The 22,617-nt window shown below is 43.7% G+C and overlaps 2 protein-coding genes across 2 annotated transcripts in view; both read right to left on the bottom strand.

Moving 5' to 3' along the window:
* Positions 1–22,617, bottom strand: part of fam110a (family with sequence similarity 110 member A) — a 141,791-nt gene that overhangs the window by 3,948 nt on the left and 115,226 nt on the right. The window lies entirely within an intron of this gene.
* Positions 74–21,441, bottom strand: prickle3 (prickle homolog 3). The gene is made up of 11 exons (XM_071900190.2): positions 21,252–21,441; positions 14,147–14,229; positions 5,716–5,899; positions 5,370–5,483; positions 4,929–5,066; positions 4,324–4,527; positions 3,567–3,753; positions 2,753–3,091; positions 2,299–2,610; positions 1,684–2,091; positions 74–1,586 (listed from the first exon to the last, which is right to left on the bottom strand). Exons 1-11 carry the CDS (start codon positions 21,291–21,293, stop codon positions 1,126–1,128), a joined length of 2,472 nt encoding a protein of 823 aa, XP_071756291.2. The 5' UTR covers positions 21,294–21,441; the 3' UTR covers positions 74–1,125.

Below are 22,617 nucleotides of genomic sequence, written 5' to 3'. Positions count from 1 at the left end.
CCTATGTTGAATAGGCATAAGTGTGAAAATAAAGCACAACAGAAAAACGATTTAGACAAATTTAATGTTTCCATAAAATTGTCTTACAGAATCAGAGAAACAGAAACTACCATCATACTCTCTGGAAATGCAGTTTGATAGTGTCTTATCCCACAAAATAAAAAGGAACAGTGACCTACACCCAAGAATATGAAAATAGCTGAAGAAATAAGATTTGTTTTGATCAGAGACTCAAAAAATGCATATAGATTTTGCAGTATTTCCTTAGCGGACTGTACAACAAACACTAACAACAACCATAGGTTACCCTCCAATATGCACACAAATAGATATCCTTTTGATTTACACAGTATAAAACTACCATGGTTTGTTTTTGTCATCACACAGTCATCCCATGATACTTGGCCAACTAGTATTCATAACTGTAACATAACATCACAGCCATGTAAAATTGCACATAAGAGCACAGAAGAAAAGGTGGAAATACAATAAGAAAGAAGATATAACTCAATTGTTGTTCCTTTTGCAAACCATGTTGGAGGAATGGGCTTGAAAACAATTGGGCTGCCAGTTCATGATCACACACACCAGCTTTGCATGTGTGACTGTTGGGAATATGTAAACTCAGTGATCACCTGACTGCATGTTGACAACAGTTACTGTTAAACACACTACAGTGTTTGAATGAGGACTCCATAAATCATTCCATCAACAGTCCAAGAATGTAAAAAATTTTTTAAAAACACCTCATCATTTATCACTTTTACACGGACAAATTCAAACCATGATTCATACATTGTGTGTTTATTATCATTCTACAGTCACATCTTGTTTATTGGTAGTGACTTTTCTGAGGTTTCTTTTGCTTTCCTTTGCTAAGAAGTCTGTTGTTGTGCTCCTGTGGAACGATGGCTGTAGCCCACCTTTGGAAAAGTCTGCATAGGTGTATTGGATTCAACAAAGTCTATGTTAGCCTCCTAAACCTGATGAACAGCTGGAAAACAGAAGTGAGAAAACTCCAGTGAATGGTCTAGAGCGATGAAGGGCCGGCTTACATAACAAATGTCTCTTGCCCAGTCATTTAGAAAATAATACGCTGTGTTTCTACGTTGGGAGTTGTTGGTGTTAGGAGATGGCACAGTTTTTATCTTTGTCCTTTGCCCCGAGGCTGTGGGCCCTCCTCCGCCTTATGCTGCCTCTCAACCCCCACTCTTTCTCCACCTCCTTCTCCCTCTCCCCTTCTCCCTCTCTGTCTTTGCCCTCCTCGGGCTGGTGCCTTCGGAGCTGCGGGGGCAGCGGTATGGGCTGGCCCAGGAAGAAGCCTTCTTCCTCCGAGTCTGAGGACGAGGAGCAGGTGGAACAGTCTTCGTGTTTGCACTGGCCCGGCTGGAGGGTGAGCGAGGGGGCGTTGGCGGGGCCCCTGTCCCTCTCCTTCTCGCCTCTCCAGTCCAGGGTTTCCAGCCGGGGACGGTCGGGCCGGGAGCGTCGGAAGCGCCTCTCTGTGCCCAGGTGGAGGGTGGAGTCCGAGGGGATGCGGCAACGGCTCCACCCTCTCCGCAAACTGCGCTGGTGGTAACAGGATCCGTCTGTTTGGAAAAGGTTTGAGAGAGAAGGGACAATTAGGTTATGTTAATTAAGTTGAATTCTCCAAAAGCAGAAGGTAAGTCCAAAGCATTTTCTTACCCAGTAGATCCATCTGAGGTGGAATGCCTTTCTGTAGGTGTAACCTGCGTCCAAAACCGCCCTCCATCTCATCCTCATCTGGCTGGTTTTCCTCGCCCTCTGCTCGCTCCTCCTCATTCTCGTCTTCGTCATCATCCTCATCCTCGTCGACAGAATAGCTGCTGCTGATTGGCTCTCTGAAGCTCACCCTGGCCGTCCCGCTGCGAGAAAACTGGGGTGCGGGAGTGTCGGAGGGTCCGTCCTCTGGCTGGGGGAGACTTGGCGGCGGTGAATCCCGGGGCATCAAATCCCGAGACTTGGTGGGCAGCGGCGGCGGGAGGCTGGGGGGGTTGGCGTGCGGGGGAGGAGGCGACTCAGGTGGAACGAGGTGGTTAACTTGTGACACGGAGCTTTTCTGGGGAGGAAACACTGGGAATAGAGAGACGGGGGGAACGTTATAGTTAAACAAAGCCAAAATAAGTACGAATTAATTGTTCAACAAAAACCTGGACAGATTTCAACAAGGCTAATGCGCATCACAGAGATGTGAAGTTTGTGTTACAGTATGAGAATACTGAAGCAACCTCTTTTCTATTAGGCAATTCAAGTACATGAGCTTTCGGTGATTTCTGATACCTTGCATAACTTGACTACTCCGTTCCACCCAGTTCCTACAGTCCTTAGCAGTAGAGGTTCCTCTGGAGTTAATGCTAGTTAGCGGGTGTCCAGTATATCCATTTAGCTCTGCCTGGAACTCAAGACCACTGACTAGAGGTTTGACGCCACAGTCCCCAGGCAGTAAACTGTAATGTGGCAGGTCGTCAGGCCAAGATGGCCCTAAGCCGTTTCCTAGATGAATGTGAGGAAGGGGCGAGAAGGAGCCTCTGGGGAAAGGATGACCACTGGGTGAAGGAACTCCATTTTGAACTGGAGTAGTGCAGTGGACACCTGAGAGAAGCAGAGCAGACACATGTGTTGAAATAAAGAGAAAATAATAGTTTAAAGTCTGTCTAAAACATGTTTTCACTGGGTCAAGTTTGTCTCAATGCTTGACCTCCATAACATCTGACTACCACACCAGCGCATTCACCTCTGTTTTCCACTGCAGTATGAATGCAGTCTTTTGCAGGAGTTATGGGGGGGTTGACGCCCTCTGGTGGCTGTTGTGGGGAACCGCGCTGTGGCTGCTGGGTTTTCTCTGCTGTCCCACAGCGTCTGTGCTGAGGCGGCCTGCTCTGCAGCGCTGAGTCACAGGAGTCTGAGTTATCGGGGTCCTCGCCCAACGAACAGGGCCTGGAGCAGAAGATGAGACCCCCTCGAGGGAGGAAGGGTCGCCCCAGCAGCGGAAGTCGACAGCGGGCGCAGCAGAAACACGACTCCACGGCGTGCCAGTGTTGGCCCTCGTACGTCATCTGGCCCTGGTCTATACCTGAGAGGGAATTATGTCACTATTACACATATCATTTGTGTAAGCTGCACAACTTGAAAATGGGCAAACAATAATAGAGACATGTGTATGTGTGTATTTTTATGATTACAGTATGTGTGTATACAGCATGTATGCATCTCAGTGGTTCCTCAGATTGGCTGAGTTATGTTTGAAGCCATTCTAAATAAATAATGATAAACACACAGCTGCATAACAGCTAATTTAAATATTAATGCACTAACCAAAAATCATCAATCATACGACTACTTACATGTCACTTAGCTTTGTTTATCTACTGTTCAAGAACTATATTGCTTGGCAGAAGAATAACATTTAATTATTATTCATTAAAAATAAAATATTTCTTGACCATTTGCAGTCTTTTTTATTACAATGATGTGTTACCACTGCTTCTCGTCCTACTTCAGAACTAAAATCACAGTAAAGCACAGACTTTTCAAACTTAATTCAGTACCTATGTGTTCTCCGCAGGTATCACAGTATTCTGCGTAGAGAGACTCGTAGCAGGAGCAGCAGTACGGCCGACTCTCCCTCATGATGTAACGCTGACCGCCCAGCGCCGCCTCGCACTCAAAACAACAGAAGTGCTTCATGTGCCAGTGTCTCCCCTCTGCTTCCGTACACTCGTCCGCTAGAATGATCTGGAATCGAGACAGAGCGAAAGAGCGGTCGCTCAGCACAGCCGTAATGATTTCACGGATAGAGAAGTAAACAAGTTACGATCATAAAAAAAAAAAAAAAAAAGAGTGCAGAGGATTTGGGTTAATAAGATATAAAAAAAAAGATGCTATCTGCGCCCTCCTGTTGCAGGCTTAGCTGTCGTCTGGGTCCAAAGAACTCTTGTAGGTCAGTTGTGCCAGATCTATTAGTCGACTACGTCAGCTAATCTCTTAAGTCACACATAGCGAGGCCATTCAAAACAAGTGGAGGCTGACAGCAGGGGGAAGTGTTGGCTTTATTCCCCACAAACTTCTAATGTGCAGAGATCAGGGGAAATTATGAAATACGCCAGTAGTAAAGCCGCTGACAGGGGCTGATGATTCATTTAATGATGATATATTAGGAAACCACAGGTTACCTCCTGGCTAAAGGAATCAATATGTTTCCTGCTCTCTGACTCTTACTAAGCCGTGTCCCCAGAGGCCCCGCTGTGATCTAATGCTGCTGGTGAGACACAGGGTGAGATCTTGGTGAGCGGGTCAGACAGTCACCTCATCGCAGGCCTGGCAGCGGGGCTTGAGCCTCTCAGCGTGGTGCCGGCCGCAGTAGATCTGCCCGTCCTGGTAGAAGTAGATCAGATCGACCAGCAGCTCGCTGCAGGAGGCGCACTGGAAACACTGAGGGTGCCAGCAGCTGCTTTGCCCGGCCCGACTGGCAAACACCGCTATGTCCCCGCCGCTGATCTGCCTGCCGCACTGGAAAATCAGAGGTGGGCGGATGAGGGTGGAGTGGGAAGGAAGTTCGATGGTGTATCCTCTTACTAATGGTAAAAAGCTCTAATGTGTCAGTTTCGCTCAGCAGTTTGCTTATGCAGCTCTATGATCATTACACCCCAGTGAGCATTGTGGCCCCTGAGCAATACCTGCACCTACTTGCACCTGAAATCGCTCCGGTCTCAAATAAATTCAAATTCTATGTAGCTCTGATTTTTTTTAATAGCCCTGCTCTTGCATACATACATATTACAGAGACACAGGAATACTCCTTACTATATATTGTGTGGACACTAATGCTTCTGATTTAGGAATTAAAGCCTCTTCACTCTGCAGAGCTTCCAGCTAAATTCCCTGAATGTAAACTGTACATGCGGCTCTACCTGTTGGCAGATGGCTCCCGTCATGGTTACTGGGAAGAGTCTGACGATGCCTCTGCCCAAGTTTTCCCTCTTCCTCTGCTGACTGAACAGACGCAGCTCCTTCTTCTCCTCCTCATCCAGAGAGTTGCAGTATTGGGGCTGGAAGAAAACACACAGACACTCTTGTTGATATACGGATGCTGAAAGAATCTATAAACCACATTCACCTCTTAGGGCCAGGAAGAAGGATCAACTACAGCTGTTGCAGTCCTGTTACAATGCTGAGCCATGTGATGACTACAATCTAGTACACTTGCAAGATTCAAGGAGTGTATAAAGCTGCCATATCACCACACTGTAATAATACAGCAGTAGTGAAGCCCCAGGTCTGGGACAATCAAACTCCAATACACTCCAATCTCCAACAAACTCCAATAAAAACTCCAATAAAAGTGGTGTTACCTCACTGTCATGGGCTGGTAGCTGGTGGAGCAGCTGTTTGATGCGGTTTCTCTCTCCTGGACTGTTCACATAAGGCACCCTGTCCTCTGGTATACAGCTGAAATACTGGTATACCTGTATGAGAAGACAAAAAGAAAAAACGACAAAAACATCATATGTTGTACAGAGCTTTCTTTTTTCAGTTACTATAAATCTAAAACACTGAATTCATTATTTTTCTTTCCCATGCATATGCAAGTGTTTGAGTATATGTGTGGACATGTCCATGCAGTGACTGTGTGCATCGTACATGCTTGTGTAGTACAAATGTATGTGTCTTGTGTCTTGTGTGTGCGCTGGTTGTGACCTGTTCGGGCTTGAGCCCAGGTGGGACCCAGGCGTACTCCTCGGAGGCGCAGCCCGAGTCGTCGTCAGAGATGGAGTGTCTCTGGAAGTCGGAGACCAGCTTCGTCATCATCTTTTCCAGCTGGCCCGGCACCGAGCGCACGGCATGCTCCTCCCGCACACACTTACAGTGCACACAGATCTTCCTGTGGAGGCAAGGACAGCTTTGGGATTCACACTTTCATACTTCTGTGCTGAGGTACAATACGAGCTGATCAGAGGTCAGACATGCACTGGCACTCTAAAAATATCACAGGTGGATTCTCCTGGTGCTTCAAGTACTAAGGTGCATACCGCAATGTTATGCAATGTGGTTCGAACCTGGCTCAGGACTTTTGTTGTATATCAGTCGCTCTCTGCCTGCACTACCTAACAAAGCAGAAATGCAGAAATAATCTTAAAAATAGGATTATTATTGCAAAGAGGGTAAGCTGATCATTCAGTTGTGTGTCCCCACAATTCATCCCCAAGAGAAGCTGTCTGTAAGCCAGTTCCTTAATCAAACACAAACAGTATGGCTCCCTAAGTGAAGACAGACATGCAGTAGAGGCTGCACCTTCTCTCTTTACACCGCACTCATACAGGCACTCCCACAGTGAGGAGTCATATAATTTATGAACATACTTTGCGTTGGAGACATGATGTCAGTACCCAGCCCACAGACATTCTTGAGTTTGACTCAGCGGCTCCCTGCAGCCAAAAATTACTAATACAACAACAGGTGTCGCACCAGGAGAGGATTTAACACAAAAACACAAACATACACAGGATTATCTCCAGCACATTCAAAATGTTGAGGAAAAGTCAAAACTGAAAATCTGGAGTGTTACTGCGTGCACAAAGCTGAAGTAAACTTGAGCCCGATTCCCATCACTGATGCTGTTGAGGTCTAGACCAGTTTGTGTCCGCGTTACGCCAGCATCAATCCAGTATCGAACATCTCACCAAATCTGCATCAGGACCAGTACATTCCAACCACCTTTCTGCACCGCCAGCCAAGCAGGAAATGAGGTCGCTGACGTAAGCCTGGCCGTAAATCCCACGGCAGTTAAGAGAGGGAAGAGAAGATGGGAGAAATAATCTCCCTCTGCCTCATACTACCCCCCTCCACCCCCTCCTCCTCTCTGACTCCTCACCACACTCAATCTGGCAGTGGGTCTGACTGTCTGTGTGTGGGACTGCTGGAGTCAGAATAAAGGGCCCACACAAAGAGAGGCGGGGGGTGGGGGTGGAGGGGGGGGGTGTCATGTATGTGTGGATGCAACATTGTGGCCATATGCACCATATACTGTGTGTGTGCATCTCTGTTGTCATTGCATAACAGCCTGCCAGCTGGTACTTGTGGCTCAAGTTCATAAGGCACAAAGCTGCTTTATTTCAACACCCAACCCCCACCACCAAAACGCCACACACACACACACACACACACCCACACACACACACACGCACGCACGCACACACACACACACACACACACACACACCCACACACTCATAAACTCCATATGAACTCAATTTCCAATCCTCTCATACAAAGTCTTCCACCTAACTCATTACCTTCCATCTTTCAAATTTAAGTGAGCACTAGTGTTCTTCCTGTCGCTAACTAGTCTCCAAATAATTGTATGTGCATGTGAGTTAATTGTCAACGAGTTTACCACAAAACAGACACAAGACATGGGGTACAAGAGGTGCCAAACATCTTTTGTCTATCCCAGGACAGAGAGACCGAACACAGAGAACACACAGCTTGTATTGAGCTGCTGTGCTGCATGCTGTCCTCGCTCGGCCCCTTATATGGCCATGGCTGCCAGGCAGGTAGGACCAATATAAATAATAGTAAACACAGTAACTCAGCTTAGGGTAAGCCATGCTGGCAAGAATCCGGCCCCAGCTGTGTTTGTGTATGTCTATTTGTATGTGTATGTCTGTGTGTGTGTGTGTGTGTGTGTGTGGAGGGGGGAGGGGGCCGCAGCATGCATGCCTATGTAAGTGGGCAGGGGAGACAGCAGGAGACCTGGCACGATGGTGCAGATGGCAAAGCAGCATGCAGTGACAACTAGACCTTTCTATACAGATGTACATCGCCTCCACCAGCACCCTCCACCAGCACCCTCCACCAGTATCCTTCCTAACAGGGACATAATCACCAGCAGCTGCCAAGTCTCACATGCAACCTATAGTAATTAAGACATGACAAAGAGCCATTTTGAATGAGTTTTGGGCAAGAAAGTATTCATGAGAGTATAAGCCCATATGTTTCTCTTTTGTTTTTTTCTGGCTCGTTTCCAGATATCTTGCCATTAGGGCTGAAGCTGGATTGAAGCCTGGTTAGTGTACATGCCAACAGTGCATTAAATGTGTGTAAATCTTATCCAGAGCGACTCAACACAAGTACAAGGCAACAGTAAACATGTCGACCCCACAGATGATACAGTCTCCTCTTGAGCAAATCAGCAACTACAAGCAGCAATACCTCCCCATTAATAGTATATGTGTAAATGTATAGTAGAGAGTGTACTGTATATTATATGTTGTATAGCTCAGGGTAGACATTTCCATAGAAGATAAGGAGGATGATCCTCCCTGTTTTTTTCTTTAAAAAGTAGGTTGTGTAGTCTTGAGTACAGTAGACTTAATAGCCCTACATTTTTGAACCATAACTTTTTACACTGCAATTTACCAAGCCCTGTCATGCCGAGTCCTGCCCTCTCCAACTTTTTGAGTCATCATCACTGATGTATTATTGGTGTATCTAGGCTATGACTCCTCAGGCTATGTACCAAGTTTGGTGTTGACAGGTCCAAAAATTAAAAAGACTTAGAGGGAAAACTTTTCAAGACATTCAAAATGGTGGAAAATCAAATCTAGCATACACTGTCCTGGAGGCAAATTTGTAGAGCAAGGACAGCTGGATATGTGCAGCAAATTTCAGGAGATATGGCTTGTTAAAAATTTTAATTTGACTTGTACTTATAGTGGCCCCTTGGGCCAATCAGTACAATTTGGTGTGCATAATTGCATAATTTCCCAAACAGCCGTCAAGATCAGACCAGTGGTGTCTGAAACATCACATTTGACAGACGAATAGACAAAGGGATGGAGACCAAATCGCAGTCCCTCCGATTTCATTTTGGGGGACTAAGAGCTTACATTTTTGAAACAGCAACATTACAAGCAGCTTTTGGTAAGGAGTGCAACGGTCAAAACAAAAGTGCACACACAAAAGGAATTTATTTCTGGTTTCCTACAATATTTGTGTATAACAGAGCTATGCTGGTTGGAGAAATAAAAGCCAAGACATGAGAAAGTTTTTTGTGCTACGCTAAATCCACAACCTGCCATGCTTGTCATTAGCAGGAGACACAGCAGATGCTGTTTTGGACAGGAAATCATGATCTGCCTCTGAACTCCTGGTTACATCGTAACTTGCTGGACCGAAGCACTGTTGCTGCAAGACTGCTGCCTCTGTTGTTGTTGTTGATGTATTTTTCTTTTTGTTTGTGTAAACAGGGACTATACTGGCTACAGATAATCCCCCATGTAAAGCAGACTGATGGAGGATGCTAAGAGGCAGGACAGCCTCCCAACAGGGATCCTGCTCTGTCATGCTGAGAAGGCTTTTGAAAGGCCTCTGTAATGCTGTACACAGATAAATATGAACTAAATATTGTAACTACACCCCCACATATGGCACTCACACCCATTGAGCTAAATAAGATGATTTTAACTTTTGGAACTACCACAGCCTTAATTAGCCTTGGCTGTGTGGATTTTAGCTGCCATTTTGGCATACATTAAAACTCCCATTAGCCCCGGCCCTGGATCCCAGAAGGGAACTGAGTTCAGTCACTAATATATTAGCCTACTGTCAAACTTAGTCTTTTTCAAAGTGCAGCACAGTGTGGAATGTGAGTCCTGCATGAAAATACCACATAGGCAACGTATTTAAGGCAGCAAACAGTTGAAACAAGTAACAAAACTACCTGTACATGAACATCAAGTCTCACACTTGCCCACAGAGATTAGCAAAATATGGTGGCTTCATTACCTGTTGTTATCATCACAAATTAGTCCATGTTGTCCTGTTGACACTGTCCCATCCAGACTGGCGTTCCACTGAAACTGTTAAGGTTTGCACCCGACAGCCACATAGTGGTTCCTGCCTGCTGGCTGTCTGTCAGTAAGAGCAGGATGTTGTAAGGCAGCTCCTCTCCATGTGGTAATTTCTCTGTCTGTGCGTCTCTTTTCAATGCCCCCCCCCCCCCCCCCCCCTTGACTCCCACCTCTTCCATGCTGATAGAGTGGGACCAAACAATAGGTGGCTTCACCACACTGAACACAACCATGCACTACAGCAAATGCAAACACCGTTTTGAGGGTACACACATGCTCATGTGATTCCAAAATTGACTTAAGATAAGCTGGTGTACACAGGCAACAGACTTTTCTAATACACACTGCAAGTAAGTCCTACAATATACTCACACCGCCTTTGAAGTTATCAATCTGAAACACCAGAGTCCAAGAGAAAATCAAAGAGTAAACCCACTATATCTTATTCTTTTCTGACCAGACCGCAGTAACTTGATTCACAACAGATGGACCTTTGTTGCTTTGATGCAATTCTTAATCCTAGAAATAACTGGAGCAGACTTTGAGCCTATGAGCAATGCCATGCAGTATGGCTTATTATGTGATCAAGATGGGCATGCATGACTACAAAGTGTCTCTAGTGAAATATCAAGCAGACAGCGTGACTCTTAGTCACAGTGAAGGCACAACAGAAGTCTCAACTCATACCAGCTCATCTGACCGCTTTGCCAGTCACTCAGGGATAAATGTCAATCAGGACGTTTCTGCTAGAAAAGACCCTTTGTCCCTGGAGTCTTGTTAACCCTACTTGCCTGTCAGTCACTTATCTTTCTCTTCTTTGCCTCCCTGGTCTTCTCATCTCTGTTATTTCTGCCAAAAAAAATCTTTCAAGTAACACAACTCAACTGCCGCAGCATCAGATTCAACAATTGGCACTAATGGTGATTAATAGTGGGTCATGCAGTTTTAAGACAACTTAACATTCACAGAGCCGGTCTATACCACCATTTTCATATATATTATATATATTATAATATATATTTATATAGGCTGGTGCACAGTCACTAACACTGCTGTGGGATCCAGTGTAACAGCAGCAAGGTCTGGTTCAGATATGCTGCTGGTGTGATGAGCTATAACTGCAGCTGATTGGAGCGGTTATTGTGAAGCCCTGCTTAGATCTGGTTCTATGAAACAGATGGACCTGGTCCTATAACACTCTGCCACTAATTAGTAACTGAGTAATCGCCGCATGGCCACCCCGACTAATAGCGGTGGCGATTTCGAACACTTTTGAAGCGTGGCGGGGACCTGCGGGTCAGAAGTAACTCAATTCTTCCTCTGCTGGGCAGCGGAGGAGCCATCTGCCCCCCAACCTCAGCTTATAAACTCTGTCTGAGAAACCACAGGCCGAAGATGGATCACTTCCCTCTCAGCGAGCATCAGCAGCTGAGCTTACGGTCACTTGGCTGCTCCTCTCCGGCGGGGAAGGTGTGACTCTGAATGGGTTATTAAGGAAGATGCGATTTGCGGCGGACTCTGGGGTCTTAAACGCTGACCCCCATAAATCTCAGTCATTTAATCAGTCTCCCCCGGCAACACGTCGCTCACTCTCCTGCAGACGTTTAAACAAGATGTTTCCCTTTGTCACCTCACTGAAAAGTCGTTTCAGCTCTGTCCTCCTGCCATAGTATCATCTAAAAACCTAAATAGACAACAGCTTAGAGTTAGCGCTACGCAGATTAACATATACTGTAAACAAATGGATGAGTAGATAGCCTAGGCTTACACCGGAGTGTGCTGGAGTATGACTGTCTGAGGTACAGTGCAGCACACATGTTTTAGATTACACCCCAACTTCTAAGCTTTTTGTCTTGACCTGAATAGAGGGACCAGAACTGGATAAGGCAAGATACAATTACAGTCTTTTGGCTGCGTAAAGAATGCATTTCCTGTGCCTGTTGTTTTATTCTCTCAATCACCAAGCCACGGTTGGCTTCAGCCCTGCAGCGCCCATCTGTGTTTGTGTATGCAGCATTCGTAACCCAGGAATCTGTCTTGCTCCCTCCTTTCTTCTTTCATCAAGCTGTGTGTAAAACCTTTAACTCAGGGGCTGGAACCCCTAATCACGACATTATTTGAGTCAAGTGAAAAAAATGTAATGAACAATATATAGAATCTGTTATGATAAAGCTTTTTTCTTCTGAAATAGTGAATATTTGCAGCTCACTGTAATAGGTGATAAATAAGGAAAGAGATAATTAATTAGTTTGGAAATTAAATGCTGCACAACACTTTGGTATAACAATGTAATGCAGGTATTATGGCATGAAAATTTCCACTTTGTCTTTTATTTTATCCATGAATATTTGAGGAAGTGCAAAAATTACATCTGAAAAGGAAAAGCAAGCGTGCGATGGATAAGAGGGGGGAGAGTGAGTGAGAAGGAGGGAGGTATGGAGTGGTGGAGAGGGTTAGGGCCCTATCACAGCAGTAAGGCCTAATCTTATTAACGTGATGGACAGGATTAAGACTAACCAAGAGACCCAGCCGGCTGGATATAAACTAAAGGACTAAAGGAGGGAGAGGGGAGAGAAGAGGGCTCAAATAAAAGCGGGCCAAAACCCCACTCAAGAGGAGAAAACAAATTGTTGTTCAGGAGGGCATCTGACAGCGCTGATGAAAGACGCAAATAGGCAGGGGCTCAGTGCTTTAGTGAAAATCAGGATTAACAAGAATTGTAAGTCATTTTGCTACAGAGATTTCTAGAGCTCCAAAAACCCTCTCTAAATACTCAGAGACACAATACATACATCATAGGAGACACCGAGGCTCACCCTTGAGCCCAGTGGAATTCCCCTTGTTTCCATAAGAATTTGTTCCAGATGAACACACACCATTTCACACAGCTGAAGTGCAAATGCCTAAAATCAAGATTTATATGAAGAAAATGATTTGTAATATCGAGCCGCACAATGCTTTTCACCTAGAAGGCCTCCTGGTCAGTAAACGCACCGTATCACCCTACTTTCAGTGTGAATGATGGCATTCTGCACGGTGACATTCAGTAGGAAGAGGCTTAATATCAAGCTCTCTCTCTCCATCCGTGTGTGTGTGGGTGTGTGTGTGTACTTAACCTGACCCGATCAAAAGTTCACAACACTATGGCTAGCCTAGGGCATATAAGTCGCAGGATGACTACTGGTAATCCTTTTGCCCTATAGTGCTCATGTTTTCCCATGAAGATAATGTCAACTAAAACAAAATGCAGCTGCCGTAACTGCTGTCGGGGCTTAATGCGTCTATAGCCTCGATTCTTTATGACCTTGCTCCTACACAGTCAGTAGTGTGTATATCATGTGGTGTCCTGGCTGCATCGTGTTTGTTGTCTGTCAGTGTATATCTGTCCTCATCATGTACACAGCTGACAGTTAATCTGATTTCCAATAGCGGTAATGTTTCCGTCCTTCCTGGGACACGTGCAGATATACACACACACAGTGCAAATGCATTTTTCAACCCGAGATCAATCAATTTAGATTCTCATATACACTCATTACACTAAGTAAGCAGGGTACGAAATTAACACCCACCAAACACCAAATGCCAGTAAAACTTCTGCCTCAGTTATACACAGTTTTTAGTCTTTGCCTGTTTCAAACTTTGTCCCTGCTGACCACTGTACACTTGTGAGCCAATCAAATCAAAGCAAAACAATGGCTCTGTATCAATCTCTGAATTAGGCTGTTAATTGGCAGACTGTTAGGCTGGCTCTACACAAAGCGGTAGCACCTTCAGCAGACTTTTCCCTCCTGTTTCTACACTGCCTGGATGTTTAGCTAGCCTCATGTTAGTAGAAACCCAGGTGTGAGGCCACTAAATAGAACAAAATCAAGACTGAGACAAAGAACATCCATTGTTTAAGTGAGTGAGCAAGTTTAAATTACAACTCCAATTCTACTCACACAGTACCTATCTCTGTACATGAAATGGCACTTAAAACAGGTAGGACTGACACATTTAGGGTAGGTCATATTTCAAAGAAAATTGTAACCTAATGTCATTAATTCATTTGCCTGGTAAAAATTATTCTTGGCAAGTACATTTTCTTAGTTTACCAGCCCTTGGCAGATGAGCCAAAAAGTTGATCTTGGGCATTGCTTCTAAGTATCTGTTGTCTATATAACAGCGGTTGCACATGAGATCCAAAAAGCAGCAGGAGACTGTGATCCTACCGAAGCTGGACATACGAGACAAACATTTCCTGTGAAGGTAGCAAGCGGTGCCTGCAGTTCGTACCTCCAGCCATGCACACGGAAGCCGGGGCACTGGTCTCCACAGCGCATACAGGGCTGCCCTCTGTCGGGGTCCTCTTCCTCCTGCTGGAAACAACACAAAGTAGCTTCAACTCACACGGTTCGCCATGCAACGTCGTCCTTACTTGGCACATGACAATCAGGTTAAATAATACAGACGGCACATACAGTATTTACTATACATGGCCTGAGAAATTCCAACAGCATCATATCGTAACTGTGTGTTGATTCCACTTAAGCCACGAGCAGAATGGGCTTAGAGTCGACCCCCACAGCCATTTGTTCCATAGCGTTTGGGGTGGAGTATGCGCTGTATAGATTTCCAACAGATTACTCTATGGCAAGTAGAGTTAATTTATGTATCTCCCCACAATATATAAAAATCCCCCTCCATCCTACATTATAGGTATGTTTGAACTAGCAGAGATATGCAGCGTTACAGTCTGGTTGCATAATATATAATTCCTGTGTAGACAAGTCTTTGCATTTAACACAGCTTGTGAATCATGCAAAAATCACAACACTGGTGGTGATTGGTTAGTTTGCATACACTTCTGAGCATTGCGTTCAAATGTGATTCTTTGCTTACTCGTAGCATGATTGCTTACAACTCATGTACAGCTGAATGTAAACTCTCCTGAAAAACCTCTGGATTCTGGACCCAGACCAAACACTGCAGCTCCCGATGAGTGTTCACATCACTACTCAACACAGTAATGAATGAAAACAAAGTCCTGCAGTCAGTGTGTGTTAGACAACCTGCTGAATGCCAACAGACGTGACAGATCCAAATTGCTCCCCTCCATTTGACGCAATTAACCCCCAAGGAAACCCGCGAGTATGAGACCAGTCCCCTAGCTCAGCCTCACGGTCCGACTCAACTGTGAGTTTGAGGAATGTTATATTGTACGTGTGTTTTTTTAAAGCTGAATGATGGGATATATGATGAGGGGGGGGAAAAATCCCCAAAATCCCTTTTGCCAAAAGTGCTGAGCATTGCATCTGACTTGGCCAATAGCAACTGAACGGCTTAGCACTAAACCAACTACCTCATGTCTGACTTCTACTTGTGTTCCTGGAGCCTATAGTGTGTGTGTGTGTGTGTGTGTGTGTGAGTGTGTGTCTATGCAGACGCAGGCCTCTTTTTAGAGATGAGAGGAAGGAAGCAGACACAGGATGAGAGCTGCACCCTTTCCCTCTCCATGCAGTCTCTCTGTCTCCACTTTCCTTTCCTCTGATGCCGTCACTCTACCTCTCCTAACTCTGAAAAGAGATTGTTGTTGAGAGCAAAGAAGTGTCTGTGTCGATCGCTGGATCTTTTCTTGCTTGGTAAAGGCATTTTTAACTATGTAGTCCTATCTCAGTGTCTTTTTCCTGTGGTGGGATTTATTCTGTGAGGTTATAGGCTGCATTTCCACTCCACTGTCATGAGTGAACAAGAGGCTCCTGTTGCAGAGAGAAACTGTTTACCTCAACTAGTGATCCCTGCTGTTTTGGCAAGGTCTTGAAGAATGATAGCATGGTCAAAACCCTTTCATTCAGTGACACAATCTTTGCTCTTGCATGAACAAATGCACATGAAGATACACAGGCCTAATACTTGCAAGCGCACACACGGACACAGACTAACTTTAACAAGCAAACCAATAAACTGAAGACATGCGATATGGTAGGCAGGTACCTGTGCATACCTGCTCAGCGGTTTTGATCTTTATTTTCCAACCACATGCAGCTCATAAGGAAAATGCATCTAACTATCTAGCATTCATGTCGAGCCTGTTTTCCCATTTGGAGTTTTTATTGGAATTTTATCTGAGGTTATAATGGTTAAAGTCCTACAGTCATTTAACTTTGTTGGTTAGTACATGTTCATTAACTGCAATGCATTACTGCTATTAGGGGCAACATTGAGTTTGCTTTGCTTATCTCTCTGATAACATTTTACAGGCTGAAAGGACTCTACTAATGCATTCAGAAACCATGGATACGTGAACTAGGAGCAATTATCATTATGTTGCTCTTTCTCGTATTACTGAAAATGTTACACTACAGTAATGTCAAAGTCACCTGAACAGGATTATGTAAATAGCATGTAGCATAATAAAGCAAGATGAGTTTTCCCTTTATGTGATTATATTAAGCTTGCACCATAGAGAATGTTTGCCACAGTAATTTAGTTTGAGATATTCTGTAAATGGCTCCAGGGTGGAGATGTAAGGATATTTGCAATGTCTATATGCAGTTTAGTAACAGCAGGAGCAAGTTGGTCCTGAATATTTCCACACTATGGTATAATTCACATGCTGCTTTATCACCTGCAATGTCATTTAACACAATGTCACACACTCTCGCATGTGAGACAACACACAGACCCACAGTGGGGTTTGACTTGAGCCCCACTGCCATATTAATCACCAGTCTGATTCATCTGAACAGACACAGGTATAAAACGTGACAAGATGGGGTAAATGGAGCGTACAAATTATTTCTGGGTGACCGGACCTTTCAGTTGCTACTTCATTAGGTAGGAGTTCCTGAGCCGTCAGACTGACATGATGGTGACTGACTCTGGGGGGGCACAGAGGAGAAAAGTCCAGTACATTTAACACCAGTGTGGGTCTGTACACCTAGAGCACAGCATTCACTATCCGATAAATATTACATGTATTTACTGAGATTATAGAGAATGAACAACAGCTGCAGAATAAGAACACTTTTACACTTTTACAGTTTACACTCCTACAGCGTGTTACTCACTGTCCACTCATACAGTAAAAAAAATGAAACAACACTTTATTCATATGTTCAGCCTTTCATTCTCATCTTCATCCACTCACGCACTGCAGATGCACCTTAAAAGTGACGTATCCCTTTAGCAGAACAGTCCATTTTTTAGTGCACAAAATGTTATAGCAGTTCACAAACAATCCACCTAAACTGGCCACTCTGGGGACCCGTAGTCACTACTTCTTTTTGAAAGCCGCGTCTAAAAATCTATTTACAAACACATCTACAAACAGAAAATACATCCAAATAATATGATTTCATTCTGCTTCCTGGATTATACTTTTCAAGAAGCAATTTTTCCTGTTTCCAATCATCAATATTGAGAGCTAGAGGGAAAATCCTGAATGCCAGTGGTGACAAGAGATACCAGAGCAGCTGATGTCAGAGGTCGGCTGCCCCTGAACTTGTGAAACATCACTTTGAGCAAATTTGCACATTCTTTGACACACATACTTATTTGCTCTTTGGGGAATGCTGTCAGTCATAACACAAGTTTAAACAAACAGTGAAGCCTCAACCTCCTCTGCCACGCCGCTGATGATCCCTAACTTGACTTGTGCAACAATGCATCTCAACAAAGCATGGATGCTCATTCAATTTAGGAAAGACAGTAATTAAGAGAAAGAGTTAGGCAGGGGCACAATCACGATGTAATGAGAAGAGGAGGATTAGGAATCCTGAGGAAAGGCTCAAATTTACTTGAAGCATTTAGTGGGAAGAGACAGCAAAGCACTTACTAATTTATGCGTGGGTGACCCTTAAGTGAAATAATGAGTATGTATTTCATGAGAACACGCTGAATAATGTTCACACCATTCAATAAAAGTGAGACAATTCAAACTCCTTCCAATGAGGCCAATTTCACTCTGGAAAAAAAAGGGAGACATGGAGACGGTCTGATCTGTAAACAGATCCTGAGATGCATAAAAAACCCGTCAAGCTGGTTCTAATTAACACTGCATAGTGATTACAGACGGGAGATGTTCGCTCCATGTGATCACAAAGGCAAGCGACATTATGAGACGGAAAAAACTTGAACTGAAAAAGCTGTCGTCATATTCCTGGGTCCTCCACACTATCCTCCTCTACTTGTTAAAATACACTGGAGGTGAATTTCAGAGGGTATGAACCTGATTTTCTCCTAGGTGTGTTTTGAAAAAGAAAGTCTTGTAAATACTTCCAACTTTCAGCCTTGAACATTGGCACCTGCCGGTTAGTTTTACATTTCCTTATCATGACAGTGTCCTACATGTCAAGGCTGCACAGAGACTTGCGGGTTTCATGTGTGTTTCCTTTCACCTTTCCACAAAAGATAATGCGTCAAGTTTGTGGCCCAACAATGGGGTTAGCCTATTGTGTTGGGAGTGAAGGATGTGATGGGAGTGGTGGTATAGGAAGTTTCTTCTAAACTAAGCGTGGGGAAAGTAAATAGTAGCCTACATTCAAGTTCACATTAGCTCACATGCTCACACTTACGACGGCGTCAGACTTTTCATATCAGCTCTTTTGTTTTCACTAAGTGGGTGTAGGGTTTAATCACGTGGCGCTGACTCGGTTTGCTTGAGCTCTTTCTTGCTACCAAGGTAGCAAGGTAACCAGGTAATGGACAAACTGACAGTTTTCCAGCTTTGTTATCTGGCATCAGCAAGCGACTGCACTGGCAGTCAGGGATTACTTACACTAACAGGAGAGAATAGATAATTCATACAGCCAATAGCTTTCATTACGACCACACTGGTGCTCCCCAGGTTTGAGTAAAGCTCTTTATTCACTACTACTGAGGAAAGATAATTTTCAATACTTTAACACTGACAGTTCATGACATACATTAACTTGAATCAGAGAAGGAAATGAGTCATTTGAGCTCTGCTCCACACCACAGTGTTGTGGTGTTTGAGGGGTTAAACATTAACAGGAGAGGTCAGGGGTCAGGGGCCTTTGCTGCCTCGGCATGCTGGGTAGATGCATCTCTCCTCACCGGACAAGATCAAACATACAACCTGCAGGCCAAGCATCTCCAAATTCTCCCTCTTTGACGCAACAAGTCTTGTTTCTCTTATGGTTTATGGTTCACTGTTTCCTGCTCCTTAGGTAAACTCAAAGGACAGCGTTTGTCAACTGGACAGCTTTACCAAACAGCGAGTGAACTGAAATGTTCTCCACTGTGACAATTGTTGCCAGTGGGGGGACTTAAATGGAAGAGTCCATTACCAATGTTAAGCTTTGTTTAATTGCTAGAAATTCAACAACACTCTATCTAAAGGCATCTGATGCTAAGAGGAATTGCCTGAGCTGATATTCACACAGAAACAGTACAGACACCTCAAATCACTGGCGAAAACTGTTTCCCAGTTTCAGTGTACAGGTTTCTATGATATGATTCAAAAAAGAAATGCATAACAAGCTCATAACAAGTGCATAGAGTTTTGTAAACTTGTGTGACTTATGTTGTATCATAGGATTCTGGATTTGATCAGTCTAGAACTCAGTTTTCTGCTATTGGATTTGTCCTTAGATGTTACTACATTTAAGCATGTGAATATTATAGGTAAAACATGTCCATATGAATTGACTGTGAAGCCTTGGGAAAACAATTACCTCAGCATCTTGCATCCAAATGTATTTTGGCAGTCTCTCCATCTGATAAAAAGTCTTATAGTAAATAATCTGAACCTGATTAGACTAATGACTGTCTAGCAATGACATTTTGTATTTAGGTTGTGTTACAGGCACGGATTTAGGATTATTTAAAAATTCTGTATGGGTATGACTTGACTTGATGATGAGCTTCATATGGCGTCCAAAGTTGGCCTCCTCATATATGTAGGATCTACTATATTCTAGGCCAACAATTTATGAAGTTTGTGGACTCAACAAATCCTGGTAGTTTCACAACACTATGCAAAGGCTATATGGTGCATTAATATTGCAGCATATTTGCGATCTTACTTGTGATATTAAAGTGTAATAAAAATAAAATAAATAGTAGGGAAAGGATGATGAAGCTCTTATCTAATCTACACCTCACACACACTCTCAATAATCTACACATGATTTTAAGGACCATGTAACTTGCAAAGTTTGTGAGAAACACCACATGAACTGTGTGTATATTACACTAGTGATTATGATACACTTTGCACTATTAAACCTCTGGGAAATGGGGATCTCTGCACAAAACCATGCAAACTTCACTACGACAAAATAGTCCAACTGGTCTCAGAGCAGTGATCGTATTCTTAAGTTAATGTATTATTATGGACTGTAATTGTAACATTGTAACATGATTCAAAATCCACTTTTTCAAGCTGATGTAAGGAAGTCTTGCAAACAATATTGATGGTTTTCATTAAGAGTGTTGCTACTTTCTGGCCTAGTCGTGTTAAATAATCTCATGCATACTTGAGCAGTGACCATAGCTGGACATAGTCATGCTCAGTGTTTAATTACTGTAACAGCACTTATACAGTAGGGTTCAGGCAAAGGATCTGTCACAGCTAAATTGTATAGCCTGTGTATTGCAAACACTATATTAACTCACATGCAAAGTTACTAACATAGGATTTTAGTGCAGAAAAAGTTGAATAGGTTTATGGTCTGTTATTGAGACCTGTGTGTAGACGCACTTTAGTATGTGAATTTTTGCCTGGTATAATTACAGAGGGATTCACAGTTACTGCTTGGATATGTTCCAGGTCTGCTGAAGAGCCAGATGTTTCATGACTAACTGTGACACAAAGAGCCTGGTTTGGAAACAAGCTGGAGTTGGTACAGTCAGTAACCTGACCATATACAATTGGGAACATAACCTAGCACAGAGTTAATTGTTGTTATTATCAAAACATGACAAAAGTAGAAGCATGTTCAAGTTACAGCTACCACTTCCCAACCTGCTCAGGTAAATTTCTATGACGTAGTTTGTCCGGTCCTCACCCGGGACGCCCGGAATGACTCACGAAACAAAGAATGTAGGACTTTTTGGTACAGAGAATACTTAAACCATATACAGTAGTATGGGCCAGAAAGTGCAAATGAAGAAACAGGCCATTTTCACTCAAAAACTATTCACCGTCTCAAAAGCCAGGTAAAGGTGGGACATGATGGTCGCACTTGGGTTGTTTTCTGTGTTTGACTTGAACAGCCTGGTAGTCTACTTTTACAATGAAGCAGACAAATTCTTCAAAGGGTGGAAGTTGTTCCGAAATTATATGTAGTGTCATAAAAGGGTAATATAACCCGTTAATGTACTTACAGACTCGTGAAAGTCATGTCGAAAGGTATGGCACAAAACACACACTTACCGAGCGGTTGGACCGTCGCTTTTTAGATCCGCGCAGGAACATGATGTCGGTTGGATGTTGAAAACACAGATCAGTTTCCAGGTGGTCGAGAAGGAGGGCGACAAAAGCCTAAGTTGATCCAGGAGTCTTTAAATTCACATATCCCGAGAAAAACTACATGATGTTCTTCTAGCTTGTCCCGGACGCTTTCCGCCTTAGCTACTCTGGCCAGTGACAAGCTAGCCAGAATGAAAGATACGATTTCCGGTCACAACTTTCAAAATAAAACCCTTACTTACGAACATTTTTTGACATTCTTTTGAATAATACAGAATAAAAGTCAGGCTAAATGACATCGTTAAGGAAATGTCCTAATGAAAAAAATTCTACTAACTGCATTTTATTAAGTCATATTTATCAAAACTGACAGAGCTTGCGCTTTTATTTTGAAGGCAACATCGCCTCACTCCCGGCATCATCCTCGCTGCATCTGGCTAACTTGACGCAGCTCCAACTTTGCCTCTCCATAGACCTTTACGCACAGCCGACTGTCCCAAAGTTTAGGCCTATAGACACGCTTCACCTAGGCTACGCTGATGCCCACTACTGTACCCATGGCCCATTTCTTCTCCCAATTTCTCGGCTCAGTTTTTCTAAAAACGCTCCTCTAAGGCTCGGATCCACACCATGTGCGTCTTAAGCGGAGCCCTAAATTGTCCATCTGCTCTGCTGCAAAATGTTCCATCGGGAAACATTTAGGCTATGGGAGGAGTCAGCGACTGCAGTTTACACTCCTGGACCCCTGGAACATATCTTTTTTAATATTTTGACTATTTTAATGGTGGGAGTGGGCATATTGAGTATTCTGAGCAAATGTAACATAGCATGAGTTTTGAGCTTTTGATTTGTGCAGGAAGAACTGCTGTCATGTTTACACTCAGTCTGCTACAGCATGACACAAGCGCTGCAACACCAGGGATTAATTTGAAAACAGTATGACCCCAAACAAAGGATTATCATTCCACTGTAGGTCTTTTAAATGACATGAGTAATAGATATTGAAATTGAAAGGCAGGATAATAACGAAGTAACAACTGATTTTCATAAACGCACTGTAATCTCGAAATCTCGAGAGAGGGGGATATTATGCATAATGGATATAGAAATGTTCACATGAGATCAGAAATCACAGATGTATGCTGCATCATGTAAATATATGGTAGGGCTTGTGTACAAACACACAAACTCCTAATCATAAAAAGACCACCAGCATGGAGAGAGGATGCACATTGTCAGACTGGTTTGGCACTCTATCTGGCACCATGGTGACCTATTAGTCCCTCTGGACAGGGTCACTGATAGTGAATAGCACTCTGCTTCCATCTAG

This window comes from Centroberyx gerrardi, chromosome 14 (assembly GCF_048128805.1).
Source record: "Centroberyx gerrardi isolate f3 chromosome 14, fCenGer3.hap1.cur.20231027, whole genome shotgun sequence".
In the NCBI taxonomy this organism is placed as follows: domain Eukaryota; kingdom Metazoa; phylum Chordata; class Actinopteri; order Beryciformes; family Berycidae; genus Centroberyx; species Centroberyx gerrardi.
The sequence above is the reverse complement of the archived record's forward strand: the minus strand, read 5'-3'. Positions and strand labels throughout refer to the sequence as shown.